This window comes from Ochotona princeps, chromosome 18 (assembly GCF_030435755.1).
Source record: "Ochotona princeps isolate mOchPri1 chromosome 18, mOchPri1.hap1, whole genome shotgun sequence".
Lineage (NCBI taxonomy): Eukaryota > Metazoa > Chordata > Mammalia > Lagomorpha > Ochotonidae > Ochotona > Ochotona princeps.
The window spans coordinates 12,621,664-12,642,864 of NC_080849.1; the positions used below are offsets into that span (position 1 = coordinate 12,621,664).

At 47.4% G+C, this 21,201-nt stretch overlaps 1 protein-coding gene across 1 annotated transcript; it reads left to right on the forward strand.

Annotated features, from left to right (window-relative positions):
- The first annotated feature begins 3,937 nt into the window (after positions 1-3,937).
- On the forward strand, positions 3,938-20,011 carry CPLX4 (complexin 4). The gene is made up of 3 exons (XM_004579461.1): positions 3,938-4,115; positions 9,565-9,652; positions 19,775-20,011. Exons 1-3 carry the CDS (start codon positions 3,949-3,951, stop codon positions 20,000-20,002), a joined length of 483 nt encoding a protein of 160 aa, XP_004579518.1. The 5' UTR covers positions 3,938-3,948; the 3' UTR covers positions 20,003-20,011.
- The last annotated feature ends 1,190 nt before the right edge of the window (positions 20,012-21,201 follow it).

Consider the following 21,201-nt stretch of genomic DNA (forward strand, 5'->3'; position numbering starts at 1 on the left):
ACCTCTTCCAGGTCTCCCACGCGGGTGCAGGGTCCCAATGCATTGGGCCGTCCTCGACTGCTTTCGCAGGCCACAAGCTGCACTGATCCAAAGCAGGGAACCAGGAACCTCTTCCAGGTCTCCCACGCAGGTGCAGTGTCCCAATGCATTGGGCCGTCCTCGACTGCTGTCCCAGGCCACAAGCAGGGAGCTGGATGGGAAGTTGAGCTGCCGGGATTAGAACCGGCGCCCATATGGGATCCCGGTGTGTTCAAGGCGAGGACTTTAGCCGCTAGGCCACGCTGCCGGGCCCATAGACCAAGATTTGTGCTATTTCATTTATCAGATTCCCCGCACTCCACCTTAGTGACCTTCCACCCATGAAGTCAAAATCACTATGAATGATCATGGGGAAGTATTTTCCCCTACTGGTGATGAAAAAAATAATGTAATTAAAACAATGCATTTGATGTTTGCTCCTTTAATAACCAGATTGTGGGGAGCGGCCGACCCCACATGGATGAGGGGCTTCAAGATGGCGGCTGGTCGAGTGCCAGGAGGCGGGACTTGTCCCCGCCAGTGGGCAGGCAGGAAGTCACAAGGATAGGCTAATTCTCCCTGGCTGCGATTGCTGGCCTATCAGACAGCACCCCGTGGACCACGGGCAGAAGTGATTGGTAGAAGAACTTTTTATAAGCAGCTCGCTTTCTACAATAAAGCCCCTTTTTTGGTTCATCGGCCTTTTTTGGTTTGCCATCTCGTTTTCGTTTTGTCTCTGTCCTTTTTGGTTCAAGACATTCTGGTGGCCCTTACGGGGGGAATACAGAAACAGGAAGAATCGGGAAGAAGGGTGGTGGAAAACGGGAGGAAGGGTGGTGAAGAAGCGGGTAGGAAAGCTTAGACGGGGACAGGAGCAGCGGAGAAAAGGTTTTAAAACGCAGCCGCTTTTGCCAGTTTTTCCCGGACCTCCAAGAATATTGCTCGTCATTTTAGTGTCGCTGCGGGGCGGCGACACAGATGGTAGTGAAGTGTAGTGGGTTACAGCAGGAACTCTTAGTCATTGCTAGTTCAAAGCAGTTTAAAAAAATCTTGTAGTCTTTTAGTCAAGCACCATTTAGCCAAGTGATTCCAGTTGCAAGAGTTAATGTGGTCCTAGGAGGATCGGGCCTGAGTTTGAAGCTTGGCTGTGCCAAGTACTAAAGGTAACTTGAATGTCTTTGTAATAGGTACCTGCAGCCTGGGTGTGCATGTGAAGATGTTTTTGGAAAAATGACCTTATCCTCAATGGAATTCTCTTTTGGGGGACCATCAGAGATGTGTTTGATGAAACACAGGAGGAGAGTCTGTTGCTTGACAGCTCACACATACGTAGATGAACATACATATACGTGTGCAACATACTTACACACACATCCCTATGGATACATGTGCCTGCAGATGTATATATGGACACACATGTACTTACAAATGCATACATGGATATTGCACATACATATATGTATTTGCACATATCTACAGGTACATATACATACATACATACATACACATTTAGATATATACAGGTACATATAAATACATACGTAAACATTTAGAAAAGGGCTGAGCAAGGAAACTGCTTTACAAACTGGCTTTGGAGTTCAGAATTGAGCCCCTCAGTAATATTTCCTAATTGGTAATGAATTGGATTTTTATGATAGATTTTAAGTAATCTAATAGAAAAATGAGTATATTTTCTGGTTGTTTTTTGGCAGTGTTCTTTCAAAGTGTTAATCCTCTGTTGCACTTTGAGATCCCACTTTCTGAACAAACCTTTATCAGGATGGAGTTTCAACAAGGTGTCCTTTTCTTTAGGAAGTAAAAATGGTTTTTAGTATCATGAAACACCTGACTAGTATTTGTTAAAGGAGAATTACCATGTGCTTAGCTAGAAAGCCACACACAAGGAACACAAGGCCATGGCTTTTAGGATACAGTCTGAAAAGTTCTTGGAGACCTTTGTGTTGGTAACGCACCTCAGTGGGGATGAAGTGTGCTTCAATGTGAGGGATCATTTAGAAGTAATGGTTTATTAAGTTCCAAGCAGCCCACCTAAGAGGAGAAATAGTGTGTGTTCACAATCGGGATGCTGAGTGAGGTTTCTGTTTCACCCTAAAGGATCTTTCTTAGCCTTTCTTGTTGAGGAAGGGATAGGCATGTGCACAGGGGTGAAGCTGCTGTCGGGGATCCCCAGCTCCATCTCCAGTGGGGGTGCTCGGGGTCAGGTCCCTGGTCAGCTCTCCATTCCAGCTTCCTGCCGGTGCTTACCGTGGACACAGCAAGTGGTGGTTCAAGTGCCTGTGTCCCTGCCACCTGTGTGGGCCGATGGCTGGCTTCCTAGTTTTGGCCTGGCCTGAGCCTGGCTTTGGGAGCCTCTAGGGAGCATCACATGGAGATCTCTGTTAGGCAGGCTCAGGACTCAGTCCTGCCCGCGTGAGAAAGTGCCCTCTGTGCCCCGTGGGATGGCCCTGGGTTAGGCTCCCTGAGTTTTACAGGTAGATAGCTAACGTGGAGTCAGGTGAAGAAGGCCCAGTGCAGCTGTGGCTTGTAGAACACCAGGACTGCGTTGATCACCAGCCCAGTTGCGCTTGTTGGCTCGCACGCTACGTAAGGCTCTGTTCTGCGTGGCAGCGTGGATGACTGGGCTGTGCAGCCACCATCACCACCTGCCTTGAGTACAGGTAAGTGCCTCTCTCAACCCAATTTCTGGGTGGTTTCCTTTGGAATTTTTGAATGTGTGTGAAACCTGTTGGATTTTGAGCTCCTATGACAAGACACTGTATCTGTTGTTTACATGACAAAGTTATTCCCTTAAATTTTAAAAAATGTGTGCAAGGGAAAGAAAAAATTTGAACCGTATAAAGCAAATGTTTGTAGCAAAAATCCAAATACTGTCATTTAGGCAATCTGGCAGGTGGTTATTTATTTCCTGGTGCCCTTGATTAATAAGCATAGGTTGCAAACAGGTTTTGAGGTGGCCCTCCAGCCTCAGCCCTTCTTCGAGTGCTTTAATTAGAAAGATACTAGTATAGATTAAAGTCTTAGCCATACTCAGTTCCTCCCTTGACCTGAAGGAAGCCAGGACTGTAGAGACCCTGCTACGTTATAAAACATTGCCAGGGTTGTTTACAAAGACAGCAGAACACCTAAGGAGACTGTCTGAGAAATGCAGCGCTCTGGCACAGGTCAGGTGCTCTTAGCTCCTCAACTGGAACTCTGGAAGGCTGATGCGTATCAACCAGAAACACTTGGCGTAGAAGCAGACTCATCTCCCAGATGTGAACTAAAGTTTCTCCAGCTTTCCCTGGCTCGGTTGTGTGTTTCTGGGTGGGCCCCGTGACCACTGACGTGGTACAAAGGTCTAGTCAACACCTGAGCGAGCCTTGAGTACATTTGAGTCCAATGAGAGAAAATGATGGGACCAAGGGATTTTCATCGCTTAATGAAGCACTTGGCTTTTCAGTCTCTGGACTGAGTTTTCAACAGTGTTGTGCCCAGGAGCTGCACTTGGGAAATGCCACCACAGCTGTAAAATGCAGCTCTGATAAACTGTATCGCAACAGGTCTCTTCCATGAAGCCTCCACTGTGTTTGCAATTTCAACTTTACAAACAGGAGTACCACGTGCCTGGGAAATTAGCAGTGAGCGGTTGATGCAGAAGGCAGCCAGTTGCATCTGGCTGTACGGTTGATAATCGGAACCATCTGCCTCCTTCCACTGAGGCGTTCACCATGCTAATCCAGCTTACAGCCGGCAAAGCACCCTTCTCTGTCATCATGCCCTTGGGGAAATGAGACCGGGCAGAATCCTGTGCTAGCAAATGTGCTGCAGGCGTTGGCAATTTTTGGAGGGTTTGCATTGTGTTGGGTTGGTTGGCTGGGTTTCCTCCCTTTTTTCTGAGTTTGGGGTTTGATATTTTCTGGACCAGAGACAATGGCTTTCTTTGTGAAAAGTATGATAAGTAACCAGGTAAAGAACCTGGGATTTGGAGGGGGGTCTGAAGAGAAAAAAGAAGAAGGAGGGACAACGGACCCTGCAGCGGCACAAGGGATGACCCGAGAGGAGTATGAGGAGTACCAAAAGCAGATGATCGAGGAGAAGTGAGTACGCGTGGCTCCGCATCCCTGCAGAGTGCAGCCCTGCCCCACCTTCAACCCCGGGCAAGTTCCTTTTGCAAAGGCAAAGATTTCCCCCAGTGACAGCAGCTTGCACCTGCTACCTGTAAGGATGACTGGAAGGGAACAAAGATAAGAGATTCTCCAGGCCTTTGTTGGAGCAGCTGAGCATGTTCTGGGCAGGCTTACTTTCATTGACCTTGATTTGGTTGTTGAGACAAAAAATGGTGAGCAACCATCTTTGCCATCTTTGTGAAATTCACTCTCCTACCAAATAGAAAGAAACTAAGAATTCCGACTATGTACCTGAGAGAGGGCCTTAAAACATATGATGTAAAGCCCTTGATCTTGCGAAAAAAAAAATCTAAGACCAGTTATGTTGTAAAATTTGACTAACTGAAAACCTAGAATAGAGAGCTGTTCATTGTGAAAATTATAAACTTGCAGTAGAGTAGAATGGTAGGATGAATTTCCATATATGCTTCAGACATGAAGTCAATAGCGTTTGGCCGTACATGTGGATGGATTAAACAGATGACAGATCATCAGTTTAAAATAAATCCCAGGTGCCATTATACATCACCCCTAGACATTTCAGCTGTGTGCCAGCATGCTCTCTAAAATACACTAGCAGCATCTTGGTATTATGGAATGTAACTATCACTCACAGCTTTCCCTACTTGAAGACTTAAGTGTAATCTGTATTTAAATCTATATTTAATTTAAAGTTGAAAGTAGAGTTAGTTTGCATCTTGTAATAAGCAGTTAAGAATTAAAGCATCAATCTACGGGTGGGGACTAAAAAAGAAAGCATCAATCTAAAGGTCAAATGTCATTGTATGTCACAAAAGGAAAGATTCTCTTGTTCTCTTGTCATCATGGCTAGTTTGTTTATGTTAAGTTACAAACTAGTCACCAAAGTCTTTTAGCTAAGATGATTACAGGTAGATAGACTAATGACCCCAGGGGAGACAGTGGAAATACAAAACCAACATTTGGTGGGAACCTTGTCAATTGTATTTTTCTAAAAGAAATGATAGGTTATAAAATACCTGGAATGTGCTGGGATTGGCTCTGAAGTAAATTAAAATCAGTTAACAGCAGCAACAGGTTGTTTTTTAAGTAAGTACAAATACAAAGATGAAGTTGTACTAAACTCAGGCAAGAAGCACCACTCCTGAAGTACTGGCTGGCTTTGCCTTGGCATGGAAAAGAAACGCAGCTGCAAACAGAAAGTAGGAATCACAAGGAACTACAACAATAGCACGAGACATTTTCAGATCAAACAAGATCATAAAGAGCAAGTGGTCAGAGATTCCTACACTACACCTGGGTGTGCAAAATATTATTTAGTGTTTTCAAGTAACAAAGCTCAAAATGCCTTAGTGGTGTGGTCAATCAGCCAATAGGACAGCTTTCTGTGAGGCTGTGAGAATATTATAAATTCAGGTGCTCACCCAGTTTAAGAAATAGTGACAGGACAATAGGGCAGCTGGTCCATTGCTCGAGTTTTCAAGCATTGCAGCATCTGCAATACGGCATCTTACACAGAAGCAGCAGGTGTCAAGAGTGGTACACCACAAGTTCAAAACAGGCAGCTGTAGGCTGTATTGTATATTAAGACAAATATGTGCAAACAAACCTTCCTAAAAATCATAGCTGTTATTTCAGAAAAAATGTGGGATTGACCCCACCAAGTACAAATGAGAAACTACTTAGCAAGGCACTCTATTGCATGTTCATTTACTTCTCTGTACTCAGATTTTTTTCTTCTCTACTGAGAACGTTTGTATGGACAGAAGTCTGAAACTAAACAGAATATCTATGAAGGATATAGAAGTCATTGCTTCATCCCTCAAGCAATTGAAATACACCTTTTCGCTATGTTATGGTTATGCTTCAGTAGTTGCTGCTTCACTGTTGTAACTTGACTGAACTTCACTGGGTTGATTGAGCGATTGGATCCCTACAATGGGGCAGGCTCTGTGCACGGAGATGGGAATTTCTCCTGCTGAATGTTCACGCCACTAGGGAACCAATATTTCTGCATCGTCTTTAGTCTCTGGAGTCCCAGAGTCTGAGCATGAGGTCTACATGTGACTTGGTGCAACCTGCATAGTTTTTTGACTTTTTCACCAAGGTGCTCAAATAATCCAGCAAAGGAATATCTTTTCAACAAATCTGTTGAAATGACTGGAGAACTCAAGTTTGACCTCCACCTTATACTACACACTCAGAATAGTATGACATGCACCGTTGCTTAAACTATGAAATTTTTAGGGGGAGAAAAAAAGTTTTTGCAAGTTGGAAGTAGGTGACGATTTCTTTCTCATAAACCAGAAAGCAATCACCCCCAAATTTGAAAATATTAGTCTATCAAAATTTAACCCATGGTATACCAGAAGGAACCTTTGTGAAAATAGACAAACCACAGATTGAGAGACGATATTTGCAAAATGCTTATCTGACAAAGGACTGGCGTCTAGGATCAACAAAGAATGGCAAATCAATAATAAAAGCAAAAAATTGGTAAGACAATTGAACAAATACTTTGTAAGAGACATACACAATGAGAACTTCTTAATCACTACAGAAATGAAAATAAAGATACCACATACCTCTGTGGGTAAAATTAGGAAGGCCAAAAATAACAGATATGGGTCAAAATGTAAAACCACTAAGAACTCTTGTTTCCTGAGGTGTAAGAAAACACATCATCTTGGCCAAATGTCTGACAGGTTATTTCTTGTAAAACTATATGTATTAAGCAAAAATACCCAGTAGCTCAGCAATATCATGCCTAGGTCTTACCTAGAAGAAATGAAACTACATGTACCGATAGACTTGTGCACAAAACTCACAGTTGCTTCCTTCACCGTAGCCCCAGATGGGAATGAATGCAGGTGAATGTCAATAGGGAAAGGGATGAACTGTGATTGATCTGTGCTCACACGTGCAGTAGAGAGCCCAGCCACAAAAAGGAGCGGATGATTGCTAAAACGACATGGGTGGTGAATCTCGAGTTTTTTTATGCTGTATGAGAGAAATCTTACACCGAAGAATATGAAGTACCTAGTTCAGTGAAAAGTGGTCCTGAACCAGGCAAAGTCTCATATGGTGGAGAAGAAATGATGACTGCCTGGGGATGGGAGGGCACATGTTGACCGCCAATGGGAAAGAGGCCACTTTCACAGTACAATTCATGTTTGAGTTACACAGATGTGTGCATTTGAGGGCACCATCAAAAACGCCACGTGAAGTTTGTGCATTGAGTCATATGAAATTTTTTTCTTAAAAAAACCCATGAACAAGAACGGGCTTGTAGCATTGGTTAATATGCACATTGGATGCAGCTTTGCATCAAAAAATACGGTGAATAAATGAATGGTAGAGAGTGGGTGAGACACAAGAGAAAACGTGGGTAGTGAGATGTGAATTGTAGAATCCAGATAGTGCGAGTTTGAACTGTACTGTAAAATTCCTTTAACATTACTGTACATGTTAAGGGTCTTTTTAAAAAAAAAGCTATTGATTGATTTGAAAGGCAGTTACATAGAGAAAGGGAAAGAGATCCTCCATATATGAGCTCACTCCCCAGATGACTACATGGCTAGGATGAGGTCATGCCAAAGCCAGGAGCTCTTCCAGGTCTCCCGCGTGGGTGCAGGGACCCAAGCACTTGGGCCTGCCTCTGCTGCTTTCCCAGGAGCATTAGCACAGAGCTCAATCAAAAGTGCAGCATCCAGGAAACACCATTTGAGATGCTGGTGTTGCAGATGATTGCTTTGCCCATCATGTCACAACTCCAGTCCCTGCTTAAAGGTTTTAATAATAAAATGTTGCAGCAGGTATAGGTGAAATTTGCTTCCTTCCTGAGTTGCAGGTCGCTAATCTCTTGGACGAGTCGCTGTATTCTACCAGAAGATAGAAACCAATGCTCCCTCCTGCCCACTCCAGCCCTGACATCTTGCAGATGGAAATGATTTCACAGGGGGCTCAGCCCAGGGATCAATAGTTTAATCTGAGTGCTTGCTTCAGACGCAGCCCTTCCTGAGAGAGCGTCTGTAAAAGGTCTAAGATTATTTAGAAACTTGGAGTCAGGGAATGGGAAACCATTTTCACCTGAAAATGAAAACATGAGTTAGACACAACACACACACACACAACATTCCATGCAAAGATACCTTCACAAATCATGAGAAGAATTCCCATCGGGCCTCACAAGCTCTTAGCCTAAGAACTCAAGGCAGTTGGGAAACCAGACACACTCTTAGTCCATCTCTTGCCGCTGTTTGCATCTCGGCAGCCAGTCAGCTCTCTGAGCACTCAGCCACCCAGACCTTGTGGCTGAAGGACAAGGGCAGTCAATGCCTTCAAGTCCACATGTTATGATGTCAGCCTCACTTCCAGACTGCCTGTCTTAGTCACAATTCCACTTCCAGATCTCATTTGTTCAGCTCGGCCCAGCCAAATATGGCCAGAGGAGCAAGGCCGCGTGTTAAGATTTAAACTCCAATACTGCACTTCTGTGTGCAGCCTGGAACGGTAGTGGTTCCAGTGAACCTACAGACATGTCCAAAGGGGTCTGCCTCTGTCCTGGTCAGCATGAGCAAGGAATCCATTGCAAACCGGCCTAAGCCAATCCAATGAGCCATCCTCCAAGCAGCCCCAGGTCTGCCACTACCTTCTCTGGGGATACCTCTTTTCCCAAAGGGGAAAGGAGACTCTGTGATTGCATTAGGGTATGACAATGATGACACTGAAGGGAAACAGGTTAATAATATATCCCCAAATCCCGTGCACCCACAAAAGATCCTCTGGCCCTGGCCGCTGTACCCTTGTGCCACCTTGTATAAAAATCACTCATTCTACGGGGTGGGTGGGAGTCTGGGTGGGGCTTCTCCCTTAATATCCCGCTTTACCTCAGATACATGAAGGAAACAATATGGAAATAATAGTCTCACCCACTTTCCTGTAGCTCTTAAACCGTCTTACTCTAATTAACTATGTAAAGATTGTCAAAAATACAATAAAAAAATGGAACAAGTTAAAAAAAAATCACTCATTCTAGAAGTGCATCTTACCCTTCCAACTCGAGCAATTCTGATGGGACAGGAATGGAATCATTCCAGCTGATCCTCAGACTTGCAATGCTTGGCCGTGCAGTCCTTTGGCAACTCCGCCCTGGCAATGAGCACCCTGCCTCTCTTCCCCATTTTGCGGCATAGGTGATTACCAACTCTAAGGTATTGTTAGAATTTAGAGACCTGTGTTCTGTTATGATAGGGAGGTGACAGAGAGCCTGGGAAAGGAAGGGAAGGAAATCCCCAGTTTGCCAGGTGTCTGCAGGCAGTGTGCCCTAGTGGTCTCTCCTGGGGCCAGTCGCTGGGACAGCCTGAGCTTCTCATATCCTTATGACCTTTTATTCTTCTAGGATGGAAAGAGACGCTGCATTCACCCAGAAAAAGGCTGAGAGAGCGTGCCTCCGCGTCCATCTCAGAGAGAAGTACCGGCTCCCAAAGGTAAGAAAGATGCTCTGAACCCAGGCCTGTGCGGCCATTTCACACACGCTTGGCACAAGGTGACTGTCATGAAGGTACACGCATCTTAATGTGGCCTGAGGTGTTTGATGCAGTGAGAAAGACACTGAGCCAGGAGTTTATAAACACTCAGGCCAGGGATTTCACTCTTGGAACTTGTGTTTCTATCCAGAAAATGAAACAAATAAACAGAATTGAAACAGTTTCTAAATGTAAATGTTTTATCTAGATATTTGGAGAGGGAGAGAGCAAGGCAGACAGAACATTCCCGTTTGCTGAATCACTGCTCAGCTGCCTATGGTATCTGAGGCTGGGCCACGCTAAAGCTGGCAAATGAGCAAAGAACCCAGGCCAGCCATATGGGGGGCAGTGACCCAACTACCGGAACCATCCTCTGCTGTCTTCCAGGTTCCTCATGAGCAGGATACTTTTTACCCAGACAGATTAGCAAGGAGCTTGATGGGAAGAGGAGCCAGGACAGCTCAATAGGCAGGGGCTTAATCTACTGTACCACAACTTTGGCCCCTCTTTTTACCATTAATATTTGGGCATTCTACAAAGTTTTCAGGCAGCTTTCAAATCCACAGGGGATTAAAGTTGAGTGTCAAGACCTGTCCCATCTCCCTGCTTAAAGGAATGGCACCCAGTCCCACCCCCTTGAAGCCAGCCAGGGTCTGATCAGCTGATCCATGACCCAGGAGTGACCATCTGCATTTAGGATAAACGGATGAGAATTTCATGTGGACGGTGGGGTTCCCTGCAGAATGTACTTCCATCTGGAAGCTTCCCACGGCACTGCCATAATATGGCTGCACTTGGTACAAATGGATTATAAACACCGCAGTTCTAGAAGTGCAGTGAATGATAACTGCCTGCTTAGTCAGTCCAGTGCCCTGGGTGCTGCCCCAGAGGACCTCCTGACTGCTAAGCCCACAGCACCACTAGGGCTGCTGCCTGCTGGACTGACCCCCGAAACCCAGCGCCCCCTGGTGTTCCGCAGGCCAGATAGAGCCTGGAGGACACGCACTTGGCTGGGTGAGAAATCAGTCCTCCAGAGATGACTTCCTAGAAGTCCGTGCTTTGGGCGTGATGGAGCAGATTGCGCATTTTAGATTCCGTTGCAGTGTGCCAGGAGAGTGAGCTGGGGGATCTCTGGCGCTGGACCATTCAGCCTGGAGAGGAGCTGACGGGGGAAATGAAGAATGAAGGGGGTCGGGGGACGTGGCGCAGGATGGCTTGCCAGGCTGGGAATGCCAGGTCTTCTAATCCAACACCCAACCAGAGTCTCAGGGCAGCTCACTGCCCGCAGTCACTGGGCTGCAGGTGACTCTGGTCTGTCTGGGTACAGGGGGGCCCTTCCCAAGGGTCCAATGTCCTCAGAAGCCACAATGGGTGTCTTGTTTGTGGGTTTGCAGATGCATCTGCTTAAACAGCAAGGCCTGGCCCCTCCAGGCAGTGCCATTTGGTGCATTGGGGCCGTGATCGGGACAGCCCTCCCACTCCCCCATCCCAGGCATGCAGCAGGCCAGGGAGTGGGGAAAGGTGAGAGGCAGGCCTCCGTTAGGGGGCTGCATGGGGAAGGCACCCTCAGGTCAGAAACAAATGCCTGATCCTGGTGGCAGGGGATCTCACACAGGACACTGGCAGGGGGTGGGAGAAGGGGAAGCCCCCCCCGCATTAGGTGTTTGCTCAATGCATGATCATAAAAATGGCATCCACTTAGCGACTTACCCAAGGTCATAAGACACTGTGACCAGTGGGAATTCACACCCAATTTTTCTCATCCAGTTTTCCATGCTGCCGTCTCCCCACTCCTCTCCAAGAGCACAGCTCCTGCCCAGCGAGATCTGGGACATGGGTACACAGTGACCTTGGACTGAGCCCATACTGCAGCCTCGATGGGCGGGGAGCATGGGTTCCCAGGACTTGAGTGGGTTACTGAGGTCCTTCCCCGCCACCCCATGGTGGAGGGGGGCTTTACAGAATGTTTGGCCTTGGGCCATCTTATAAAATCTATCCTGGGTAAAGCCAGCTGGTAATAGCATGACTGGTCCACAGGGGAACTGGGGGTACTCAATACACCCTGGGGCTAATGAGGGCTGACCCCTCGGGCACCCCATTGACAATTCCCTGGGTTAGGTAACAGCAGGACTCAGTTCAGTTCCCGGGAGCTGTCGGGTCCAATAAGGAAAACCGTGTCACATTTTGGAATTCGAGCTGCATTTTCTAAAGAAATGACTTGACTGGTGTTTTCCTGGGAGAAAGAGTTTCTGCTGCTGCTGACTCAGGGAAAATGGGTTTAACTCCTTGAAAAAGAGCAAAGTAGACCCCCAACCCTCGCAGCTGTGCGAGGTCTTCAATCCCAAACTGGTTTCAATTTTTAAGGACCATCCCAGGTGTCTTTGGGTAACTGTTATTGAGTCCTTAGAGGGGTCATCAAGCAAGTGTGGTAAGCAGATTGCAAGAATGGGGTATGTAGGGCCCAGCAGCGTGGCCTAGCGGCTAAAGTCCTTACCTTGAACACGCCCACATGGGACCCTGGTTCTAATCCCAGCAGCCCCACTTCCCAACCAGCTCCCTGCTTGTGGCCTGGGAAAGCAGTCAAAGACAGCCCAAAGCCTTGGGATTCTGCACCCATGTGGGAGACCTGGAAGAAATTCCTGGCCCGTGGCTTTGGATCGGCATAGCACTGGCCGTTGCGCTCACTTGGGGAGTGAATCATCGGACAGAAGATCTTTCTCACTGTCTCTCCTCCTCTCTGTATATCTGACTTTCCAATAAAAATAAATCTTTTAAAAAAAATTTTTAAATGGGGTGTGTGCTTCTTTTTTTTAATTAATTAAATTTTATCGGAAAGGAAGGTTGGAGCTGAGCCAATCTGAAGCCAGGAGCCAGGAACTTCCGGGTCTCCCACACAGGTGTAGGGCCCCAAAGCTCTGGGCTGTGCTCGACTGCTTTCCCAGGCCGCAAGCAGGGAGTTGCATGGGAAGCGGGGCTGCTGGATTAGAACTGGTGCCCTTATTAGATCCAGGGATGCATTCAAGGTGAGAATTTTAGCGTCTAAGCTACTGCACCTGGCCCTGTGCTTCTTTATCAGTCATTATAGGGTTTGGGTGCATATGGCTAGCCTGTCTGGGTTTCATCACATTTGCAAATTCTAGCTGTCTCTTGAACGATGTTGAGTTCAGCCCCACGCACCATCATCTCTCACCTCTGTCACAGAGGTTTTACGCTTTGAGTCTTGCTTCTCTTAAAACTGCAGACTGAGGTGTTTAAAATATAAACCTTACCCTGCTCCTTCCATTAGCTCTTCCTGATCCCTGCCTTTTTGATTTGACCAGAACTTTAACAAAAATAGCCCAAAGTCTGAAGCTGCCTGCCCGTGATGTGGTCCTGCCCTTGCAGGTTCACCCCTGGCCATCCATGCCTGAACTACACCTGCCTCCTTCTGTGTTCCTGCACCCTGACCTCTGCTTTGTTGTTTTGTTTTTTTTTTTTTAAGATTTATTCATTTTATTACAGCCAGATATACACAGAGGAGGAGAGACAGAGAGGAAGATCTTCTGTCCGATGATTCACTCCCCAAGTGAGCCGCAACGGCCGGTGCACGCCGATCCGAAGCCAGGAACCAGGAACCTCTTCCGGGTCTCCCACATGGGTGCAGGGTCCCAATGCATTGGGCCATCCTCGACTGCTTTCCCAGGCCACAAGCAGGGAGCTGGATGGGAAGTGGAGCTGCTGGGGTTAGAACCGGCACCCATATGGGATCCCGGGCATTCAAGGCGAGGACTTTAGCCACTAGGCCACGCCGCCGGGCCCCTGACCTCTGCTTTGTAAAACGTTGGTTTAGTGCCATTTCTTCCAGAACCTTCCATGATTCTCTTTTTCCTATTTCAGGCTGAGTTGGATCACCCTTGTCCATGTTCCCATAATACTTTGAGTACATGGGTTTTTTTTTTCTGTAGCTTTCTGTACCTTCCACAGACATATGCATGACCCTCAGCACCCAGCATGTACTGGCACATGAAAGTTGTATGCACCGGATACCCAGACACACGCTCTCACAGGGTGTTCACACAATGAACAGATGCTAGATGGAAAAAAGAAATACCCAAAGTATCACAAAACAAGAAAAAGACTTTCTTCTTTTAAGAATCACCTTAAAATTAATTCCCATGAAATTAACAAGTTTGACTCGTGGCTCCAATCACAATATAATTTTGTGTTAGACACAAAGGTGGCTCTGTTTTGAAATGTAAATGTCATATTTTGTCAGAGCAAGGAAGTAACATTTCTAAGAAAGTCACAAGATTCTTCGTAAGAACTAATATGCCCCTCATCCTAGGCAGTTCAGAATATATATGTAAGTCAAGCCAAATTAATAAAAGAAAACAGTTCCACAATGAGCCCTAATCCTATTAACAGCGTTGTCAGTCTGGGTTAGTCACTGAAAAATCATGTTGTGCCCCCTGCTGAGCCGTACGGTTTAGTTACACCTGGTGTTTGTCTGCTGTATTGTCTGGAATAAAGTTGGACCAGGAAGAAACTCTTCAACAGAGCTGTCTCTAAATGGGTCCTGCTTTAAGCTCCATTAGAACCAAATGGAGCCACCTCTTATAAAACAGCAAAGATTCTGGAATCTTCCTCGCCAGCCTCCTTTCGAGCTCTGGAGGTTTCCCAGCGGGGTTTGAGCCTTGGCCCCTCCCGATCCTGAGCAGCTGTTTCTGGTGGCAGGAGGCTGGCGGAGGCAGTGGAAGACAGCCCTCCCCCCAACTCTCCCTCCTGCCCCAGTTCCGTGGGCTCCTTCCCCTCACTGGGAGCTCAGAGGGAACAAGGACCATGGGAAGGAGGGCTCCTTGGACAGCCAGAGGCAGGTGTGCAGGGCGAGTCCAGCAGAACCCACCCCACTTCCCACTTATTGCCGGCAAGCCCTTTGTAAGGCAGCTGGGGATGGCGTTTCCTGCGCAGCCGTGCAGCATCTGACCCCTCTGCTGGCAGCTGAGCCGAATGAGGCTGACCACACTCCTGACCAGGATCATGAGCTTTTGAAAGGACCTTCACCTCCCTGGACCTCGGTTTCCTCATCTGTGTGGAGAGGCTTGGAGAGGTGGCCTCTGGTAGCCAGCAAGTCCCTCTGTGCTGCCTGCAGCAGGAAGATGGGCCTGCAAGAGGTGCACAGCAAACCCCAGGCCTGGGAGGACCCACCCCGGATACTCTCGCAGTCAGCATTAAAAATCCATGCCCGGGACTCGAAAAGACAAATTCACACCATCTATCCTACCTGGGCATGCGGGGGACTCTTTAAGTCCCCAAAAAGGCACGGGCAGCTGAGACAGCAGCCAGCAGGTGCAGCCAAAGGTCTCGGCCATATGACACAAGGTCCTGGGACACTGTGCCAAGCAGGGCCATGCTCAGCCACAGGACAGGGAGACACACGGTGCAGTCAGTCCACGAGGCTCACAAACCTAGCAACAGCAGGTGGTAGATTAATTCGTCTACTAGAAAGAAATCCATTGTGGGGCTCTTTGATATCCTGCCAACCAAGAGTAAACAAACAAGCCAAGACTAAATCATACCGAGCTTGGATCAGGCACCAAGCTTGACTAGACACTAACAAGCAGTGAGCACTCAGCTCTTCTTGAAGATGCAACCATCTAAGATAACATGTCTCGAGCTGGGTGCAAGCTGAAGGTTTGGTTGACCAAGGTTTCCTGAGGCTGGAGCCCAGGGAACACCTACCCTTTCATCAGAAGGTCCCAGGGAGTGCGGCAGGCTGGGGAGTGATTTAAATAATGGAGCAGTCAGCCCTGCCAATGCAGATAATAAGTCTGGTTAAAAACAAGAGATTAAGACGGATCTTGGTCAGCTGGCATAAAAATAATCAGCTTTTAACTGCATTAAACAATATCCCAAATTGATAAGATTTCTCGAAATGAGAAGACCTCTGCACAGACCCTGTAGGAATAAAACAGAGCCCTTAAGTCCCCTAATTATAAGCTGTCTCACTTCCCTGTCCTCTCCCTCCCTCATCTACTCAGGCTGTGGGTCTCAGTTCCCCACACCTCTCCCTTGCCCTATGCCACCTGTGGGGACAGCGATGCATGGTGGCTGTGGCTGCGCTAGTTGGCGTGAGGCATGGCTGCCTTTCCTTTTCATATGAACAGTGTCTAGAGTATTCCTGGCCTCTCCAACCTGAGGTTTGTCGATGCGCAACAGGAAGTGTGGATAAGACATCCCTTGTTGGGATTGTAGATGAGGTCTGATCAGTAGGGTGTTGGTGAGCGAAGACGACAACTGGCTGGCTGGGGCTGCCACAAGCCTTGAGTGGCTGCTCCCTGGTTGCTTACTGTGGCCAGGCTCTCCCACTTCTGGTCACCATCCAGGTCTTCTTTTATCCCTGGGACACTGTGAGCGGCAGCCGTGTTGACACAGAGCTCTCCTGCCTGATATACTAACAGTCTCAGCTGCTGTTTGTCCAGGTCCTGGAAGCCTGTGAGGCCATTTCATGACATGTGTTTATTTAATCTCATAAATCCACCTGGGGTCCTCCCACTGGGACTCAGAGATGTAAGGTGACTTGCCCAAGGACACATGGTGGATGAATGACAAATCCTAGACTTGAATCAGAATCCCCTATTCCAGGCTGCAGCACATGCAGTATTTATAAGTGAGCTGCTTACCTTGGCTGGTCCTTCATCTGGGTTGCTCGTGTAGTTAGGGCCCAGTTCCAGTGAGGCCACAGGCCCAGGTCTGATATCCATGGAATGTCCTCTGTCCACTCATGTCTGAGAACCTGCTGAGCTGGGAGCAGGAAGAGTACAGTAGGCAGGCCCTGTGCCCTTCCAAGGAAAGGTTGGGCCAGGAGTGGGGTGCTGGCACTGACCAGTGGCCCAGGGACCCCTTGGACAGCGTACTCCAGGTGACCTGAGGGCCTGGTGCCTGAAGACTGGCTTGTGAGGAAGATGGGCCTGGGCAGGGGAGGTAGCAGTCATTCCAGGAGAGCAGGGAGGAGCCCAGTGCTGGTGCAGTTATCAGAGCAAGTACACACCCTCCCCTGAGCATTGCTGGTTTGAGCAAAGCTCCCCCTGATTGAGTGCGTAATAGGCTCTAAGCAGTAGTAGTCATCTAATTAATCCTGCACAACTCAGGCTGCAGAGAGATCCCTAATGTATAGACAAGGAAATAAGGCTCAGAGAGGTTGGGTAGAGCGCCCCGGGTCACACAGCTTGAGAGGTAGAACTGACAACTTTGCTGGGGCTGCTGAACTCGGTCCAACACCCTTGCCCTAGGCTGTGGTGTCTCCACGGAAGCAGGGCAATGAACAGACAGCTGCAGCAACACAGCTCTTTCCAGCAGAGTGGACCCACAAACTTAAGTGTCCGTAGGCTCAGTGGATTACTGGGCAGGCACCTGCTGTGTGTGTCTCCATGCCCCAGCTGCTGCTGGACTCTGTCTTCAAGGTGTACGGAGCTGCAGATCTCAGCATAGCAGGCACCGGAACCGCAGGAGGGCTGGCCAAGTCATGAGAATGGGCTGAACCCTGAGTGTCTGACATGTCTTTTTTTTTTTTTTTTTGTCCTGATGAATAGGATATGATTTTATTCTCTGTGTTTAATAACACCTCTTTGGAATCGTGGCAAATCAACCTGTATTTTCCAATTAATCTTATCTCTTGCTAGAATATTTCCAATACCTACTTCTGATCATGGTATGACCACAGACTCTTCTCTTTACATGTAATGCATGCATTAAAAAAAAACTGTTTTACAATACAGTTCCATTCTCCCACCCTTAAATCCCCCCACACTGATTTCCCCCACATTATTACAGTAGTATATGAAGGACTTCCTTTTGATTTTGCTGTGGGCGCCTCTGAGGGGACATTCATCCTGCATTTGCCTGAACTGAAAGGGATAGACTGGTCTCTGCTTTTCCTCTCCTCCTTTGGGGGAAAAACCCATAGAGGACAATAAAAACAAAACAGCTGCCACAGGGGTAAGTAAACAAAACATAAACAGAAATGCAGGATTGGCCAGGAACCTGTAGGGATTAACTAACTAACTAATCCCACAACTGTTTGATGGGGGAACTCGTTAATCCTGCAAACACTTAGAGGGTCCAAGGCTCCGACCAACAGCTTACCCATCATGGAGGCTGCTGCCACTGCCTGGGGCCCTTCTCCAAGGTCCGCAGGGAACGCTGGAGGATGCGTCTCCCTCCCAGAAGCACTGTCCGCTTGCCATCCCAAATCTGCCTCTCACCCTGGCTCCAGAACCAGAGCCCAGAGAGCAGAGAACAGGAGCGCGCTCTGGAGAAGAGCTGTTTGGACCCAGCTCCTGCAAGGACCAGCTAACAAAGTTCAATTCCATAGAGATAGAGCCAGAAGGATATTAACCATGTGGTCCCTCCAGCCCACTTGACAGAAGATAATGCCTAGCACACAGCACCTTGCAATGTTGCTTGTTCCAGAGAGCATGTGTGCCTCTCCGGTCATTTCCACTCAGCACCTGGGTCAGATCTTGCTCCTGGGAATTCAACAGGTGCTGAATTCTTTCTTAAATTCACAGCAGTCTGAGCCCAAGATGATGGCTTTTCTCTTTATGTGGATTTTCATGAGCCCTGCAAAGAAATTCAAGGCTGGTCACAACTGGGGAAGGTAGCCTTAACATACCTCTTTTCTACCATTAGTGACATCTTAAATAATCTTCCATGTTTCCTGTTACAACCTGATCACCAATCTGAGGGTGTCGGTTACAGAGAAGCTCTCCCAGAGACAAGTTCAATTCATCCTATTGAAGCAGTAAAAGAATTCCCAAGTCCAGATGATGTGTACTAAAGAATTCTGGAGCTACTGTGCCTTCAGTCACAAAATGAGATGCTCAAGGCATCCTGTGGCGATAGCACCAGCAGCACAGGGTGCCAAGTAGGAGCTGTGTTGTGGATGGTTCATGTAACAACTGTGACTGGTACACCTGACTCTGGGCAGATCCCTTGCGAGCAGAAGGGAAGCAGTGGAAGTGAAGTGATGTGACTAGTAGAATGACAAAAACTTATCTGGTCACTGCCACCTGCTGGAGTAGGATCAGCCAAAATGCCAAGTTGTAGCATGGACCATGCAAACTTGGCAAAGCAGCCCTCGACTGAAGCTCCAGGTTTTGTGGCCATCTGCATCAGAGAGAGAGCGAGAGAGAGCTTTTGAAAGTCCAGATGACAGTAAGATGCTGGACTCTATGTTTGGTATATGCTTGCAATGGGGGAATCTCAACTGAACTTGAACTGTGGTTATGCAACAAGGTGGAGGAATCCACCATGGTGGGAGGGTTTGGGGAGGGATGGGGAGAATCCAAGTACCTATGAAACTGTGTCACATAATACAATGTAATTAATGAATTAAAAATAATAAATAAATTTAAAATATTTTAAAAAAACAAAAAAAAAAGAAAGTCCAGATGGCTGAATTTCCATCTCAGTAGGTTCAAGGGAGAATCTAAGAATTTTGATATAGATTTTTATCATTATTTGAAGAGAAACACAGACAGTTGTAGGTCTCCGATCTCCTGGCTTGTATCTCAAATTCTTGCCACAGCATGGGCTGGGCCAGATGTAAGTCAGGAGCCAGAACTCAATCCACGTGACCTACACAGGTGTCAGGGACCCAACTGCATGAACCATCACATGATACCTCCTCCAAGGGTGCACGTTAGGAAGCTGGCGTCAGGAGTAGAGCTGAGAAATGCACCCTGCCACTCCATCATGGGTTGTGAGCATATGAAGTGGCCTCTTAACAACTATGCCAAGTATCCACTCCAAGAATTTGCACTTCTAAACAAGCACCTAGATGATGTTAACACTACTTGTCCAGCGACCACCCTGTGCTAGAAGATTCTGGTTGATCCAAGGAATGACCAAGGAGGAGCCTCCCAACCAGGAGTGCCAGCCTCCACAGCTGCCACCAGGACCAGGCTCTGCTGGGAGATGATCAAGTGTGCCATTCACCTCCTCCGTTCTCAACAGACCCTCACTGCCTGCTGTGTTTGCATTCCACTTTTTGGTTGGTTAATTTTTAGAGCTACTCATCTATCTCTGTACTTGTTTCTCACACAGAGTGAAATGGACGAGAATCAAATCCAGGTGGCTGGCGATGATGTGGATTTGCCTGAAGATCTCCGAAAAATGGTAGACGAGGACCAAGAAGAAGAAGAGGATAAGGATTCTATTCTGGGGCAGTTGCAGAATCTGCAGAACATGGACTTGGATGCCATAAAAGAAAAGGCCCAGGCCACCTTCACGGAAATCAAGCAGTCAGCAGAACAGAAGTGCTCTGTGATGTGAGCGAGGGAACCTGGCCATCGCACACACACATGCTCTCATGGGCGTGCGAAGGAGCATAGATTTTTTTTTTTAACACTTCCAGTATGGGAAAGATCATGCTGTTTAAGCTCCCACACGTAGACAAACGTTCTGTTGTCATTCCTGGCAGAGCGTTCAGCTAGCACCCTGCAGTAGGAGGCATACTTTGCTTTTAGTTACGCGTGTGGCTGAGGCCAAAATGTCAGCTACCATTCTCATGTCTGCTCAAAGACCTTCAAAGTCAGAGAGAGAGACCAGAAAGAGACCAAAGCAAAGACATTTCCCTTCCGGCTTTCTTCATAAGAGAGTGGGCTTTCATGCTGTCCCACCATTAACATGGCGGCAGGTCTTTTCAGGGAACAATGGGAAAGGCAGGGAGCCAGCTAAGAGCCAAGGATGCATATTGCAGGGGAAGCAAGGCCACACCACCTCTCCTGTTCCCCCAGTCTGCTCTCCCACTTATTCTCTTCATCTCTGCTCTTTCTTCCTCTCTCTCTATCTTCTTTTTCCTCTCCTGTCTTCCACTTCCCATTACTCTTAAATAATTCTCAGTCACTCTGTATTTGTTCCAAAAGAATACCAGTTTCTCCTTCCTAATACCTCTCTTTCAGAAGGAATTATTTTTAAGACTTGGCAGATTTTTTTTTCTTAAAAACATAAAGCTCTTTCATCAAATCCAACCCAACCAAACTCAAATACTGGGTTTTCACCCACACACCATTTGCCCTGTTGTAACTGGGTTATTTCAGTTAGCATGGTGTCTTCAAGGTTTCATGGTGGCTTTCCTTCCACAGGGTGAATAATGATAATGCGTACACCACCTTGCACTTACCCATTCCTCCAAGGATGGCCCCTTGAGTGACTTGTATGTTTTGATTGCTTGGATGACACCACCAGTGATGAGGTATATAAGAGTCTGCCTGGACCCAGCACAATAGACTAGTGGCTAAAGTCCTCGCCTTGCACACACCAGGATCCCATATGGGCGCCGGTTCTAGCCCCAGCAGCCCTGCTTCTCCTTACTTGTGGCTTGAGAAGGCAGTAGAGGACGGCCCAAAACCTGGGGACTCTGTGCCCACATGGGAGACTCAGGAGAGGCTCTGGGCTCCTGACTTTGGATTGGCTCAACTCTGACTGTTGTGGCCACTTGCAGAGTGAATCATTGGACAGAAGATCTTCCT